Source organism: Crinia signifera, chromosome 1 (assembly GCF_055691185.1).
Source record: "Crinia signifera chromosome 1, ASM5569118v1, whole genome shotgun sequence".
Classification (NCBI taxonomy): Eukaryota; Metazoa; Chordata; class Amphibia; order Anura; family Myobatrachidae; genus Crinia; species Crinia signifera.
In genome coordinates, this window is record NC_139217.1 from 386,839,424 (window position 1) to 386,857,135 (window position 17,712).

Genomic DNA, 17,712 nt, shown 5'->3' on the forward strand with positions numbered 1-17,712 from the left:
CTGACCATCCATCCATTATCCTTGGCAACTTTAATGGGTGTGGATTATTAGATAGACAGTCAATAGGTCTACCCTAAAAGGTCGACAAGGTCAAAAGGGTGGAATGGTCAACTTGAGTTTTTCCCATATTTTCAGTGTCAATGTCGGCAACTGAGGGTATGGACTCCCAAATCGTGTAAAGCGTATCCTTGCATAGCTCGCCATGCTTCGGGCTCAGCACGCTATTATATACTCTGTGTTAACATGGATGGTGAAGTAAGAAAAGGCTGGTTTAAAAAAAAAAAAAGCCTCATGTCAACCTTTTTCATGTGTCTACCTTTTGACCCTGTAGATCCTTAGGGATGGACCGGTTGACTAGACACTGTATAAGCTATCAACCAGAACCAAACTTTGATATCCCTATCAACATTACTAACCCAGTAACCGTCGGCTGGCCAGGTCCGCCCTCATTATGCTGCCCCCATGCAGAACTGCCCTGCCCAGTTCCTAGAAGGAACACAATTATTTACGGCGACATAGGAGCATTGAATACATGCCAATAACTCATATCTTCTCAGTCCTCCGGTCTCCACCCACTCTTTGATACTGTCAAAAACTCTTCTTTAACCCCCCCCCCCTTTCCCTCCTCCCGCACTGCCACTGAATTTGCCACCTTCCCCTGCAAAATTGAGGCTGAAATCTCCTGATGCTTTCCCTCGGCAGGTACGCCACCATCCTCTCCCTCCAGGATTCCCACCTTTTGCTCCCTTCCATGAGTTTGGATTGGTCCATGTTGACCTTCAGAGGGCGCTCAGACTTACAGAAGATGGCACAGAGAGGCAGCTGGATGCACAGGAGAGGACAGAGGAGGAAAGGTCAAGAAAGCAGAGGTATAGTTGCAGGTCATTGGCATAGAGCTGGTATAGAAGGCCAAATGAGCATATGAGTGTAGCCAGGGAGGTATACAGGTAGACAAGGGGGCCTAGGGTAGAACCCTGGGGGACCCAGACAGGGCGGATGGAAGGGGGTGATGTGGAGCCAGAGGCAGACAAGGAGAAGGAGCAGTTAGAAGAGTTGATCCAGGCCAGAACAGTGCTAAAGAGGCCTTACTTAATTAAAAGATGGAAAAGCACATTTGCAATGCAGAGGACATATGAACCAGAGAATTCCTATTCAAGTACAATCCATCCAATGAATTTTAATCATCAGAATTATGCTGCCAGGATTTATTATCCAACGCCATATAAGCTACACCCATTTATTGAGGCACTATAATCTATGGAACCATATAAGTAAGTGCAAGAAGATTTCCACAGGAAAAGCACCATTGGATGACTAAAATATAACATTTATCTTGGTACCGAACTGAATTTAGAATGCTTCATCACTGTGGTTTAAATATTTTTGGTCTTCACATATACTGCCTGTAATCAATGAAACAGTGGACTATTTATAAACCGAATATTATACTACTTTTCAATTAATTATAGATCATAATCAGAAGAAATACACATACGCTTCTAGCTAGGAAATCACAATCTCAGGAAGAAACTGTTTTGCAGAATTATTTTCAGTAAAAAAGTTACCACCTATTATGTTAACGGTACATATAAAAGACAGCAATATATATTGTGATGGAAAGGCAGTATCAAAGAAAGAAATGCAGCCCGCTTAGTCAATTTATATGCTGTTTACTTTACTTCAATCAGTAAAAGTTAACAATGATACATAACAATAAATCCCATTTTTAATATGTCAGCCAAGCTCCGCTTCACAATTATGTGCAGCTGAATTTCCAAGTGATTCATATTCAAAGAACATAAACACCCAACTCAAGCTCATTGCAAGAAATAGTGGTTATCAAGTCAAGTCCTCAGTGCTTGGGTAACGTCAAAATCCCTGACAACATTATGAAATTATGAAATAGAAACCGGTCTTCTATTCATAAAACATTTTCTCCAGAAATGAACATACTGTACACTACCTCATGTGTTGGTAACAATAGTTAATGCGTCAAGTAGAAGGCTACGGGATGAACCTGACAAACAAGATTTAGCTGAACCTCCCACTAAACAAACACCATGGGGTACATTTTAAATGTTGTGGGTTTACAAAAGGCGTTGCTCATAGCACCCAAATCAGATTATAGTTGTCCTTTATCTGGTACTATAAAATGATAGTATTAGATTACTTACAACAACTCCACTTGTGTAAACTCACAATTTAGTACATTTCCCCTCGATCTGGCCATATAACGTCCACTCTACACAACGTATGGAAAGGCTGCACACCTTTTAAAACTCCCGTAAACCACTACACTACCCTTTCACCTGCCCATGTAATGTACTATACTCAGTATTGGTCAACTTTTTTGCAGTTCCTAGTTCTTATTTACTACAAATAAAGGATCCAATGTGCTCCACTTAATTTCCAGCCTCAGCTAGAGGACTTCATCTAGAACCACCAGATCTCCTATGGCAATTATCTACAGTATGTCCTACTAATGGGTCATTGTTAATATTCAAGTATACTGCTCACACATGCAGCTACAACAGCATAGTAAATGTGCAGAAAGTAAAGGAAAGCATGTTTGTCCTGATTCAGAACCACTCTCTAAGCGGCAATCACGCTACTTAGCGAGTGGCTTAACGCCACCCGCTGCACGGCCGAATGCCCCCTGCCCTGAATCCCCTCTGTAAAATGCGAGGGGTTGAACACAAACACATCCCCTCGCACGCGGCCGAAGGAGAGAGAGAAATCATTTGATGGTCGCTGACCATCGAATGAGTTCTCTCCTCTTCGGAAACTGAACTGACTTATTTCCTTCAGTGTCCGTCGAAGAGACGTCAGATACTGGGCCGTCCGCGTTCCCAGGTGGAATGCCCAGCCTATAAAAAGCTAGATGATCACTTGCTCCGGCCCTTGTCGCCCCCTCCCTCCCCTACCTGTATGAATGTCTCGTCCACTGGGATAGTCGCAGAAGGTGTTCGTACAGCAGCCCTGCACATGCGCAAATACGCAGAGCCGCACCATCAGTAAAGATTCACGCCCATACTGTACTTTATTCACTCCTAGGGGCTCCCCTCCAACATGAAGTGGGCATTCGTGTATTTTACAAATGGAAGTCCCACATTCTACCACTATTTACATGTCCATAGATATTGCGTGCAGTCTTTTTTATTAATAAGCAAAGGCATGAGATAGAAGGGGACATACATATACACACCATCAGTCAGGGTGCAAATATAAGAACACAAGTAGAAGAATTGCAGAAAACACAAGTATCTATCTAATGGGTGCCTAACTCAGGGTTTTCCCTTAAGGAAGAAATGTCATACTGCCGGTTTAACAAATCTACAGAATATAAAATGTTACTCTGTGAAACAACCGTCAACTCCCCCACTAGCTCTTTTATAAAGGGATTTCTGGAGTACTTCAGTGATTTTTTTTTTCTCATTACCTACACATTGTTGTACTCCACTGATATACATACTGCTAAATAGACAAGCTACAATTTTTCACAAACTTATTTAATGGGGAAAAGTAAATTGAGATTAATTGCGTTTCTTGTATATTTGTGCACATTTTAGCCATAACATCAAAAATAAAAAGGGATAGAATACTAATGCTACATTGCTTTTTTAATGCTAAGTGCTTTTGAAAAGGAAGTTTTAAATACTGCAGAGGACAGCTACAGTAGATACAAATATATAATGTATGAGCCCAGACTGGCGTCAGCAGGACATGTGCAAAATATTTGATAGCATTAAAAAGGACACTGCGTGAGTAGGGGAAATATACAAAACTCTGGGCAGAAATACAATCTTCCACAGTCATTTTCAGATGTGCCTTCGTCACTTATTTAGGAGAGGCACAGTTCTGTTCTTGCGTGCTTCATAGCAGATTTGGGTGTATTATGTGGTTATATAATCCTAGCTTTGCCACGTGCAGCACTAATTTACGGTCATATACAAGGTCTAAAATTACCCATTATAAAATCTTTAAATATCTGTACTACAACATGCAAAAGAAAGGAACACTTTAGATCAGGGGTGGCCAAACCGGTCCTTAAGATCTAACAATTATTTATGTTTTTTCAGGCAAATCTGAATGTGGATCAGAATGAATACACTACGTGTTTAAAAATATGACAGTAATTGCTACAGCTGTGCACCAGCTACAGGGCCGGATTAACAGTGGGCCTGATGGAGCTACTGCTCCAGGCCCACTCTCCAAATAGGACCACTTTTTAGCTGAGGGAATGGGCTTTCCAACGAGCCCGGCCCCGCGTCGATAGTATTTTTTTTATGACTGGAGTGCCGAAAGTATCATAGTACATCGGCGTCCTGCGGGTGCACCTTTGGAGGGCACCCACCAATATATCTCACTGCATTTTTCCTTTTCCAGGCATATATAATTAGTTGAAAGTATTTACACAAATAGAGACACACCCATGAGCAGACCACCCAAAACAGAACACTGGTCACAACCCCTAATATTGCACATAATAGGCTCTTTATCATTTTCAGCTCCAGGCCCATTTAGACCTTAATCTGGCACTGACCAGCTAGGTCAGTGGTGGCCAACCTGTGGCTCTAGAGCCTCATGCGGCTCTTCCCCTTGTAAAGTGTGGCTCCTGCTCCCACTGCTGCCCGCCGCCCACCGTCTGTCCCAGTCCCCCCTGCTGCCGGTTCCCTGAATCCCTTCTCCTTCTGAGGGGAGGAGAGCTCGCATCGCGCATCTCTCCTACCCCTTACTGTGCATCCTTGTGACTGGGCCGTCCGCCAATCAGAGCTCGTGGGCCAGCAGCCAATCGGGAGCCGGCCAGTGAGCTTTGATTGGTGGGCGGCCCAGTCACAGTGAAGTGAGGGGGAAGGAGACGTGCGGTGTGCTGTGCTCTTCTCCCATCGGTGACATGACAGGAGGACTGCAGGGGGACATCAGACTGTCCTCTCCCCGCCTGGCAGCAGCAGCAACAACGGTGGGTGTTGCTTCTGGGAAATTTGCACTTTGGGGGCATAGCAGTTTGTGGCACTGTGGGGGCATTGCAGTTTGTGGCACTGTGGGGGCATACCAGCTTTTTGGCACTGTGGGGGCAAGCCCGGCACCGTGTGGTGCATACCTGGCACCGTTGGGGGCATATGTGTATCTGGCACTATTGGGGGCATATGTATATATGGCACTGCACTATTGGAGGCATATTTGTATCACACCCACCCAAGGGGTCAAAATAGGCTACGCCCCTTTTTTTGGCGCATGCGCCTTCGGCGCACGCATGATGTTGGCTCTTTAGCTTGACTACCGATATTTTCAGCTCTTTACCTCTGACCGGTTGGCCACCCCTGAGCTAGGTGATTTGGAAAATGTGGACCGCTGCTAGATCTTGGGGACTGGTTTGGCCAGCCCTGCCTTAAGATTTTCTAAAAAATATAGTGATATTAGAGATATTCTATTATGCCAGAGCAGAACCTTTACTAATTTCAGTTTTATTAGCTACATATGCAATGTCAGCAAATGTAAAAATGCAACATGTGTTCTACAAGACTAGGCATCACAGATAGAGTAATGGTTAGCATTAACATCACAGCACTGAGGTCACGGGTTTGGCTGCCACAATGGTTCTGTGTGGAGTTTGTATATTCTGGTAAGTGAATTGGTTTCTGAAAAAAAAAAAAAATCTATCTATCTATCTATCTATATATATATATATAGTATTGAAGTGTGTGCATGTACATGTGTTTAGGGCAGACTAGAAGGGCCAAGTGGTTCTGATCTGTCAAATTCTGTTTCTATGTATTAGGTCATACAGTACTTTCTGTCAATAAAACAAGGAGTATTTACAAGGTGTCTTTTCATAGGGCCAAAACATTTTGGAATAAAATGTCTAATCACGCAAGTCACTTACACGCTGATATTATTTATTAATAAAATACTGTTTGTGGATTAGAACCTGTATTTTGTATCTGCATTACATGATCAGGTGATAAGCAAAGGACAAGGAGGACGATTACAGCTACTAACCAATAAGCTGACAGGAACACCAGATAATCTCAGAATATAAAAATGTAAAACTTTTTAATAAACATAATTACCTCCTCTAACAAACCCATTAGTAGCAATGGCAGACGTAGACAATCCAGTGATCGTTGTCACCACAGTGGCCATTGCAATCACAACAATAGCTAAACCTGTTAATAAACAAAAACACACATTTGTAGATAAACTTAAAATATATATATATTCTTAATTAAACTTTTCAAACAAAAGGTGCAAAATAGGCCTTACATTTATAAATTAAATATTTTGTAAAACAACATATACTGCAGGATACATTTAGCCAGGGATTAGCTATCTTATTGGCCCATTAGAGATTGGGTATAAGCAATTAATTGTACGTGGCTACATCCATTAGTAAAAAGATTCAATATGATGGGTGTACAAGTTACTGCATGGAGCAGAGAGTGCGCCCTTGGGAGAGGGTGTTCCTCCTCCATGAAAGATTAAGGCCCCTATAAGCCCTCGGGACAAGCCCTACCCCCCTCTCTTGGCAACACCTGAATTGCATAGTATGTGACACATCTTTTACCCTTGGAGGACTCGAATTGCTTATAGGACTTGCCAACCATTAACCTTAAAATGTTTTGTAATGTGTTACAGTATGTTCTACTACAGTTAAATATACAATACTGTATGCTAGTTTCAATGGAATTGTATCTTTTCCCTAATACGCCTGCTTTGTACAAATGTAAACACATTTTTTATGTGATAAACATGGAAAGCTTCCGCCAGGGCTGTGACAGCCACTCTGGAAGAGGGGGTGTAGGGAAGGAAATTAGAGAAGGAATGGAAAAAGGTATGAGAATCTGAATGGGGGAACCAATGTGAAGGTGAACACTGAATATGGGGGACCAGAAAGGAGAAAGGTTTAAAAAAAAGCCTTATGAGGAAAAATTAAGAATGGTGGGAAGACAAAACACACACACACATTCAGTTAAAAAAAAAAAGAAGCTATTAACCAAAGTGTTTTTATTCATTACCAATTAATAGACAGTTTAATACTTTTAGAGTCTGTAAGAGTTCTCCTACATTATTTTAAAAATAAAATATAGATAGAAATAGATAGATATGTGCCAGTTGAATATTTTCAACATGTATTATTATATATGAAATTGAACACATTAATCAATGTCAGTCGATGATGAAAGGAAGCTTCTTCTCTTTTGCTTTCAGGAACTGGGTTCATTATAAAATGTCAGCCTTACATTGTGACTGAACAACAAGCAGCCAGTGACCAGGCAGCTCATGTTATGCACACCCAAAGTCTCTGTCATATTACTAAGCTGCTCTCCTAGATCCACGAAACACATCAAAGCCACCACTTTGGCACTTCTGTGAAAATGACTTTTACATTACTTGGGCTTGTCAGGAATGTCAGAGGTAGGTTACATGTTAAGGCTGATGTGGTAAATTTACCTCACGCAGTTTATAACCGCACACGCTGGGACCTGTTCTTGTTTATAATTAATGAAATAATGACTCCACATAAACCAAGAACCTCTCCCTTACAGATAAATGGAAAGACCTACCGATTCCAGCCTGCCCGACAATCCACGAGAGCCTGATGAATAGCATCACACCCCATATGTTTAGCATGCATCGTACCTAGGTTTGAAAAAATTAACAGTTATTAAACTAAAGTCAGCTTATATCCTAGTCACACACACACACACAAAAAGAAAATGACATCATAAACCACATTTCTTTTCATTTCACAACTTTCAGTGGTTGGCACTGTAAACTTGGTTTATTTCCTATTGGGCTGGAATGAAAAAGTACAGATGTGCAGCATTATCACAATAATTACTCAATGTATTTATGTACAGCGTAAACAATGCAGCTGGAATTCCAGCTTCAGGAGATACAGTAGGTGTCAGCAAGGCTCAAACAGTCTGCCAGTCTCAGGTGGTAAGAAATCACAGCTATGCCACTAAGTTTCTTACAGAACACCTTTTACTACCATCTCCTCCTTATATTGGGTGCACGGATAAAGAAGCTAGAAAAGGGAACAGGACCATTTCTAGAATATAGAAGTAAAAAAATATAAACGCAATTGACCTGTTGTCAAATGAATAAACAAAGCTAATATATTTAATAAAACTGAACCTCAATTGCGGAGCATTTAATTAATTGCTTGAATGCTAAGTTCTTTTTAACTTAAAACTATGGATATAATGCAGAAACCATACAATATTTTGGTGATTGCTATTGTTTTTGCTTGTATAACATAAAATCCAATATGGATCTATAATAAACACAAACAACTCGTTAAAACAAAGTAATTCAGTTAATAGAAAAAAGAATTAAAAAAAACCTCCGTCACTGTTACTGACAAAATTCAAAATCAAACATTTTATTATGAAATAAACAAGAATTTAATGGAAAGTAATTCATTAAACTACAAAGCTGTGACAATTAATATCTCCTATAATATTAATGCCATCTGATATAGAAATGGTCCGAATTTCAGAAAAGCAACACAGAAGTTATCATCAGTTCAACCCAAGGAACAGGCAGTAAAAAAAAAAAAAAAAGGTACTTGTTTCCTAGCACGGCCACAATCTTTGGGATCGTGTACCTTTAAGTTAAGGTACACGATCCCCGCGATGGACCCGCTTTCCTTTGAAATCAGGTCCATTTTGCCGGCAAAGACAAAATCGGGGGCATCACGTCGGTCGGGACCATTAACATTGGTCCCGACGCGACCGACGCGAAGCCCCCGATTTTGCCATAGGCTTCAATGTTAAAATATTTTTTAACATTGAAATCGGGAGCATCGCGTCGGTCTTGTGCCATTATAATGGCACAAGATGAGATTTACTTGATTAAGTCCATCTCACATAGGAAAAAATGTGAAAAATTTGAAATGGGCCAATATGACCCATTTCACATTATATATGGCCCCGTCGTCACCCCACGATAGACGCCAACCCGAAGCGTGGCGAGCGCAGCAAGCCCGCGAGGGGCGGCGGTGCGCATCCTCCGACCTTTTCATTCCTCTACTATCCACGTCGGTGTGGAGTTGAGAATATATAGGGTGGCGAACGCAGCGAGCCACCGAGCCCGAAGCGTGCCCCGCGAGGGGACGCGTATACCTGTGAAGTTATACGCGTTCCGTCGCGGGGCTCGCCACGCTTCGGGCTCGGTGGCTCGCTGCGCTCGCCACACTATATATTCTCAACTCCACGCTGACGTGGATAGTAGGGGAATGAAAAGGTCGGAGGACGCGCACCACCGCCCCTCGCGGCCTCGCTGCGCTTCGGGTTGGCGTCTATCGTGGGGTGGGGTTCACGGGGGTTAAATTTGGGGGTGTAGGGAATATTTTACATTGAATCCAATGTAAAATCGGGTCCCAGGGACCCTATTCACATTTGATTCAATTAAAAAATCGGGTCGGTCGCGTCGATCGCATCGCATGCGACGCGATCGACGCGATTTTTCCGACACGACCACCCCAATGGAAATCAGGGTGGCCGTGCTAGGAAACAAGTACCAAAAAATAAATAAATAAATTAATAATAATAATAATAAGACCTTCCGGGAAAAGTGTAAACAAAGAATTCGGGGGTTATTCTGGTTCACTCGCAAAGGCACAATCACTCTCTAATGGACAAAACCGTACACAATGCAGGTGGGGCAGATGTAACATGTGCAGAGAGAGTTAGATTTGGGTGTTTTATTGTTTCTGTGCAGGGTAAATACTGGCTGCTTTATGTTTACGCTGCAATATAGATATCAGTTTGAAGTACAAACCCCACCCAAATCGAACTCTCTCTGCACAAGTTACATCAGCCCCACCTGCAGTGCATAGGGTTTTGTCCATTAGAGAGTGATTGTGCTTTTTTGCAAGTGAACCAGAAAAAAACCCCTTGGTACGGTCTTTAACAATGAAAATGATTTAACTGTGGGTACTGTATTCCTATTATTGATAATGAACAATATCAGCATGCCTACATGACAAAATACACTGGAAGAGTGGCAAGATTAAATGTTTGGGATTTTGCATGAAAATTTTATAAAAGAAAAGTTCTTTATAGACCGATCAAAATACAGTTTACTCACCAATACACCTTTAATCCAGCCAAATTTCACCACCCCCTTACTGTCTGCAACATGATTGGTCATAGCATCGCCCGTTGGTGTTCCTTCGTCTCCATTGGCGAAACCGTCTTCAAACGGTTCCTAAAAAAAAATATTAAAAAAGACATTGTTAAATGTAAATCGAAAAATAAGAAAGGTACTTATACAGTAAGAAAATAATCACCCTAAACCCTTGATGGCTAATGCTGGGTACACACCAAAACGATTTGGATTGGATGCAAATCGGATCGTACGATTTGTTTACGATTTACATACGATTTGTATACGATTTGCATACAATCCGATCCCCTCTGTATTCAGATGAATGGATCTTTTACAGATCCTACCTGCAGCAGGTAGGATCGGATTCAGATCCAATTCAGATCCAACCAAACGATTTTGACCAAATATGCATCCAATCTGCATCCAATCAGTCTGAATTGGATCCAGATTGATGGGATTGTTCCAAAATCGTTTTGGTGTGTACCCAGCATTACCTTGACACTCCAGATGTTGTTGAACTACACATCCTAACATGCTCTGCATCAGATTTAACATGGCCAAACAGCAAAACTGAAGTAAAGCATGCTGGGATGTGTAGTTCAACAACATCTGGAGTGTCAAGGTTAGCCATCAAGGCCCTATACTCACATCAAGGACTCTGAACCCATTTGTTCAAATCACACCCTTAGATTCAGATAAAGGGGTTATGCAATACCCGCTGCTATTTCCGATGGGGGAAAATAGCTGCGGGCGCCTACTTAATGCTGTCTTCCATTGAAGAGGCAGATCGACAGAATGGGCGATACTTTAAAAGCTGTCGGGACCGTTTTGTCATTAACGGCCTTGAATTGTCGCGATCACGGGCGAGTCTCGACAATCCACGACCGTTTATGTGGACACGCCCCCATTTCGTCGATCAGCAAGCTGGACATTTAAGGGCCAGGGTCATAGCTGTTGGGACGGATCGACAGTCGTGACCCGGGATTGCATACCCCCTTAGGCTCACTTTACAGCGCTTCAATAAACAGTGTTTTAGAATCCTATAACCTAATGCAGTGGTTCCCAAACTGTGCGCCTAGGCTCCCTGGGGTGCCTCAGAGCTCTTGCAGGGGTGCCTCAGGTTGGTGGTCCAGAACCAATTCAAATTATTTATGGCCAATGAAACCGGCAAAATCAGTACTTGGGGCATTCAATTATAAAATATGTGGGGAAACAGAAGTGAATCGTGTTCCTCACCACATAACTGCACCTAAGGATGACATTTAAGCACAACTTATTTCATTTAATTTTTTTATTTTTTATTCTTGGTAACAAACTTTGGCCTAGGGGTGCCCTGAAAAATATTCTGATACTCTAGGGTGCCGTGATTCAAAAAAGTTTGGGAACCTCTGACCTAATGGTTTAAACCAGGCATGTCCAACGTTGGCCCTCCAGATGTTTTGAAACTACACATCCCAGCCTGCTTTGCAATAGTTTTAGTATTCTCTAATAGCAAAACTGTGGCAAAGCATGCTGGGATGTGTAGTTTCAAAACATCTGGAGGGCCAACGTTGGACATGCCTGGTTTAAACAATGGACAGTTTTTATCAGACATTAATGTTTTTAAGTTTTATACGCATTTTCTCTCAAACTATAAATCGTTGTATACTCATTGTTTTTGTTCACTTTACCTTAGGAATTAGTATTGGAGGGGGGGGGGGGGGTAAAATTTGAGGCTTAAATTGAGCAAGAAAAGGTCATGTGGAGCAATCCCTGCTCAAAGCTTATAATCAATGGGAAAAATAAGAATCTATTTACATAAGACTCCGCAAACACAGAATTGGTACATCACAAAAAGGGCTTTGGGGCAGTAAGCAATCTGACTTTTAACTCAAGTTTGTGCATGTAGAATAAAGTGAGTGTGTTAAGCTGGCCTTACACTACTGCGATGTATTGCAGCAGTGTATGGCCATCCAATCCCCTGAGAGCCGCCCAGGACCTTTCACATGTGATGTATCGCATGTTCCCCGCCGCTGGGAGGGGGATACGAGTCGGAGCTGCACGCAGGACCGACCTCAGACTCAGGTCTGATGTGTATGGGACCGCGCATCAATCCTCGAGCCCGAAGCGTGGCGTGCGCAGCATGCCCCACGAGGGGACGCGGAAAACTATCCCGAAGCGTGGCGAGCCCCGCGAGGGGACGCGGAATACACATCAAGTAATCCACGTCCGCTCGCCACGCTTCGGGATCTTTTTCTGCGTCCCCTCGTGGTGCTCGCCACGCTTCAGGCTCAGTGGCTCACTGCGCTCCCCACGCTTTATAAAATAAACTCCACGCCGACGTGGATAGTGGGGGTATGAACAGGTCGGGAGGACGCGTACCGCCGCCGCTCACCACGCTTCGGGCTGACTTAGATACTGGGGGTGTGCAAGGATGGAATAGCATGCAAATTGGCAGAAAATCGCAGCAAATCAACCGCTAAATCGCATCAGCTTTTTGCATGCGATTTGCGGACGATTTCGCAGGTGCAGTGATAATACACAAGTACCTAATTTTGTAGGCATCAACAAGGGTTCCTGACTGTAGGTAATTCTTCCACCATGAATTTGGGTGTATGAGCAATGCACAGGGGGCCAAATGCACCAAGCGTCAAAAAGTGATAAAGTGAAGTATGATAAAACAACCAGCCAAACTGTATTTTTTCAAACCCGGCCTATATAATGGCAGTTAGGAGCTGATTGGTTTGAAGTTTATTGCACCTGGCCCAATGAAAAATCTATTCAAGCATATTATCAGGTAGCGCTTCTACATTTTTCCATTAGCTGGAAAGTAACAATCACAATAAATGGTTTAACAGATAAAATGTTGCTCGAATGGTAATTTCTTGTTTGCCTTTAATAGCCTGGAAGGGTATTTTCTATATAACTAGACTAACGCAAACAGGGTAAAGTCAGAACAGCCATGTTGTGAAAGTAACTGCATGTAAAAGATGTACAGTCGCTCTCTTAAGAGGTCACAGTCATGCACATTGTAGGTGTGACACAAGACGCCTCAGACAAAAATAAACTTATGTCAATTCTTTATGCTAATTGTATGTCTGATTTTAATAAAAGACAAAGGCGCATCTGTGTCTAACTTCGTTCACTGCTAATTATGGACTTGATTCTAATTATTAATAATGCATAGCTTAAATTAGTAAATCTTTTCCTCAAACTCTGCATGATTCATATGGAGTGACTGCCAACTGCCATCAGAAGGGTGTGGATCAGTGGGTCACCAGCAAGTTGTTAGACAGTCATAAGGTCGACACCATTAGGTCAACATGCATTTAGGTAGACATGTGTCTAAGTTAACATGCAGGAAGTCAACATGAGTCTAGGTCGACATGGGTTAGGTCAACAGGGTCATAAGTTGGGGTTTTCACTGTTTTTTTTTACCCAAATGTTGACACAGTCGACATGGACACAGGTAAAAGTGCACCGCTGCGCTCGCTATGCTTCGGGCTCGGTGCCTTGCTACGCTCAGCACACTAATTTATTCTCCCACCATGCCCTAGTGGATGGTAGGGCATGAAATACCACCTGTCGACACATGTCATCTCAAAAAAGTGAAAAACCCCATGTCGACCTTTTCACTGTCAACCTAATGATCCTGTTGACCTAACCCATGTCGACCTTCCTGCATGTCTACCTAGACACATGTCGACCTAAATGAATGTCAACCAAATGACTGTCTAACAACTTGCTGGTGACCCAATGACCGAATCACCATCAGAAAGGCATCTTTCACCTTTTGTGCCATCAGATATCTCCAGTCATTTTTCCCCATATGTTGTTGAACAATATCCATCAGATTACAAAAACAGTAGCAATAGTACACCATTAATATTTCCTTTAAAACAATTTGAATAAGAGTAGGGAGCGATCAGAAGACATTCCGCTATGTTGTCAATCAATAAAAGGTTTATTGTTGTGTAAACACATATTCACATAGGTCATATAGCAATAAACTGCATTGGGTAAACCTAGGTACTAAAACTGTATGCACTGTAGGATGAATGTCTGGACGCACTATGCCCTAAAAGTAGCACCTACCACTAACTCCAGCTCCATGTGCAATGCAGAGTCACAAACCCTTGGGCATGCCGGAGTTTTCCTAGGCACACCTGCGGTTTCTTAGCACTCTCACTAAACAGTTTGTTACCACCTCCAGATCCGGGCTTCCTGTTAAATCACCTTGCAAACAGGCAGTGAACTGGCACTACTGGGGACATGATATGTAACCTGCACTACTGGGGATATTCTATGTAACTGGCACTACTAGGGACATGATATGTAACTGGCACTACTAGGGACATCTGTAACAGCACTACTGAGGATATGATATGTAACTGGCACAACTAGGGACATGATAAGTATCTGGCACTACTGGGGACATGATACCGATGGGGCAGGTCCCATCTTGGCAGGGGATGGCGCTGGCGTCGCCAGCCGCCATCCCCCGCCAGCGCCATGGCGATGGTGAGAAGGGGACGCGCGCGCACGAGAGGCGCGCGCGTCCCCTTCCGACGGCGCTTCCATCCGTTCCCCCGGGTCCCCGCCGGCGGTAACCCGGGGTCCCCGCCGCCTGCCCGCATCCCCCCTTAACCCCCCCTAACCCTGTCCATCTCCCTGAGGCGGAGACGGACAGGGTTTCCGTCGCGCTGGCGACGGAGACTGAGACGCGCGTGCGACGCACGCGCGTCTCAGTGTATTCGCTGGCGCGGCTGCTGGCGGGTCGCCAGCGCAGACGTTCTGGCGATCCGCCAGCCAGGATGGGACCTGCCCCATCTGTATGTAACCTGCAGTACAGGGGATATGATATGTAACTGGCACTACTGGGAACAGGATATGTAACTGGCACTACTGGGAACAGGATATGTAACTGGCACTACTGGGAACAGGATATGTAACTGGCACTACTGGGAACAGGATATGTAACTGGCACTACTGGGAACAGGATATGTAACTGGCACTACTGGGAACAGGATATGTAACTGGCACTACTGGGAACAGGATATGTAACTGGCACTACTGGGAACAGGATATGTAACTGGCACTACTGGGAACAGGATATGTAACTGGCACTACTGGGAACAGGATATGTAACTGGCACTACTGGGGACATGATGTGTAACTGGTTTTAAATACAGTATGTGCCAGAAAAAAAATTCTTAGCATTCAAATTCAGTGCCCGAGATAGCACACAAATTTTGCTTCATGTTTTGAAACCTTGTTTCATTAAAACAAATAAAATATAATTTTGTGTATGTCATGTGTTTGATGTTCTTATTTTACTATCGAATACTACAAACCAACACCACTGCCTAAAAATAATAATAGAACAGGATACTGTGCTATTTTTAGCCTTTTCTGAATAAAATATTTCTTTGGATCTGTAACCTTTTAATCAGTTGTTCTGTAGAGGACATGAAGACTCAATACATGCACCACATTGGGAGTCCTGGGAGCAAGCTCTTGTAGATTGGTATTATTTATATTGATTGCTCCCTTAACTGCAAAGCAATTTGTATCTGGGCTTACTGACAGCAGCAGGTTTTGTGACCATTATCTTTCCCCTACAGTGAACCTATCAAATTAGTGCCAGGGAACAGCTTAGGGGACAAAAGCACTCTGATGGAGAGGAGTAGATGAGAAGTGACTTCTGTTATTGTGCACAGTCAGCATAAGTTAGTATGGTAAAGGTCTCCATGCGAAAAAGGGAAATCACCACTTACAAAAAGCCAGTTAAATGAAAAATGAGATATTCCGTAAACAAACACAGGTATGTATGTATGTATGTATGTATGTATGTATGTATGTATGTATATGGATTGATTGTCAAGGGGTTCACTTAAGTCAGAAGATGCCTGTTCCAGTGACTAAAGTCCCACAAGAACCGGCATTCTCCAGCATAGCAGAGTGAGTATTTGAATAGCTCTTGAAGCTCCCTCCCAGAACTATTCACAGTGCAGTTAATTGAATCAACCCCAATGTAGCTTAAAAATACCACTCCTAGAATTAAATACCCCTCCCCTAGTCTCCCTGCCAGTTGATATCCTCACACCTCTCCCCTGTTCCACAAGTCTGCTGACTGTGTGTCATCCTCTACTCAAACTGCATTGTGAATCTGAGTCCACACCTGCTTCAGTTATCTCAATATTGATGCCCTCCAACAACAAAAAGTTATGCATTTACAAATATATCCAAAAATGACCCATGACACCCCCCACCCCCCCCCCAAAAAAATGTGTTCAACAACAAGATATGTGGCGTGAAATTGAGTAAAGGGTCACAGTAGGAAGGAGGCTCACCAGTAACACTTAAGCATTGGATTTTTGAAACATTAATTGGTTGAGCTTTAGGAACGTTTCTCCTGCAGGGGACACAGATGCTGTTTCCCAGAAATTTGGAAATTCTAAAAAAAAATGACCACAGGAAGAATTGTCCCCATGCAAGTAACAGACATGGCAGCATCATTTTCACAATAATTTGTTAAAGTAATTCTAAGGATAACTTCCAGAAGATGCTTCTGATACTTTTCTCATGGGAACGAGATTAGTTTCTCTCACACAGCTTTGTGACGAAATACAGATTATAGCTGTCCCCTGTGGCAGTATAAGTTCACAGGGAGCGTATAATAAACAGTAGTTCTATATGGGAGAAAATGTATTAACATAATTTTTTTGTATTTTTTTAAAAAGGTGTTTTCTTCAGCACACCAGAGGACCATCAATCCCACTATAAGGTTATGGACATCCTAGCATAGGTAGAGTTCAAGTAATTCACTACTCTAGTATTGTACATAGGACTTGTTACCAGAAAACAAACTAAAATAAATTGCACATCCCCCAGCAGAACCAGTTATGTTTGTTTTGTGTGTCTAAAGATTGACAATCAAATTACTAAGACATGCAGCTGTTTTCAGCTGGAAGGGAAAACAACTACACTAAAAGATTTAGGACACACATATGGTTATGGTTATATAATTATCACAGCGAGGGTATAAACTCAAAAGCCACTCAAATACTTCCCACTATTTTTGGGGATCCAACACGGTAAACATAAAAAAAAACAAAATAAAAATAGCATAAAATATGACTAATTGGAAGAGCCAAATCAGATTTTCTATAGGTAGCATGTTTAATCACTATGCCCCAAAAGTTAAACTGATGGAGGTCTAGGTTACTCAATACTAACACCCCATTTTCACTAGCAAAAATAACCTGGGATTTTGTGCAGGGACGTGAATCGACCCGGGTTTTTTTGCTAGTGGAAATGCATCCCAAGGAAAAATCCCGGCGACAACTGCCCCGGCAATCCAACACGAGTAATTACCTGGGTTGGACCCGGGATGCTCCTAGGTCCAGGGGCAGTGAGAACGGGTAACCCAGGACGATGCAACCTGGGTCCCGTTCACTGCAATTTAAAGGCCCCACCTCCAGATGATTTCACCCACCCGGCAATATGCCGGTCGGGATGCTACTTGGAAAGGGTTTGTGGGCCGGGTCGTAACCGGGTACAAAATCCTGTGTAGTGGAAAAGGGGTAGAAGTGAGTGATGGTAAACCAATAC

General features: G+C 42.8%; 1 protein-coding gene across 4 annotated transcripts in view; it reads right to left on the reverse strand.

The window, feature by feature from the left end:
• Positions 1 to 17,712, reverse strand: part of SLC12A2 (solute carrier family 12 member 2) — a 113,783-nt gene that overhangs the window by 54,807 nt on the left and 41,264 nt on the right. For all 4 annotated transcript variants that reach the window (XM_083151556.1, XM_083151553.1, XM_083151554.1 and 1 more), the window contains exons 3-5: positions 10,099 to 10,218; positions 7,566 to 7,641; positions 6,072 to 6,167 (exon numbers count right to left, since the gene is read on the reverse strand). In XM_083151556.1, the coding sequence (XP_083007682.1) occupies positions 6,072 to 6,167; positions 7,566 to 7,641; positions 10,099 to 10,218 (292 nt within the window). The remainder of the gene's footprint in view (positions 1 to 6,071; positions 6,168 to 7,565; positions 7,642 to 10,098; positions 10,219 to 17,712) is intronic.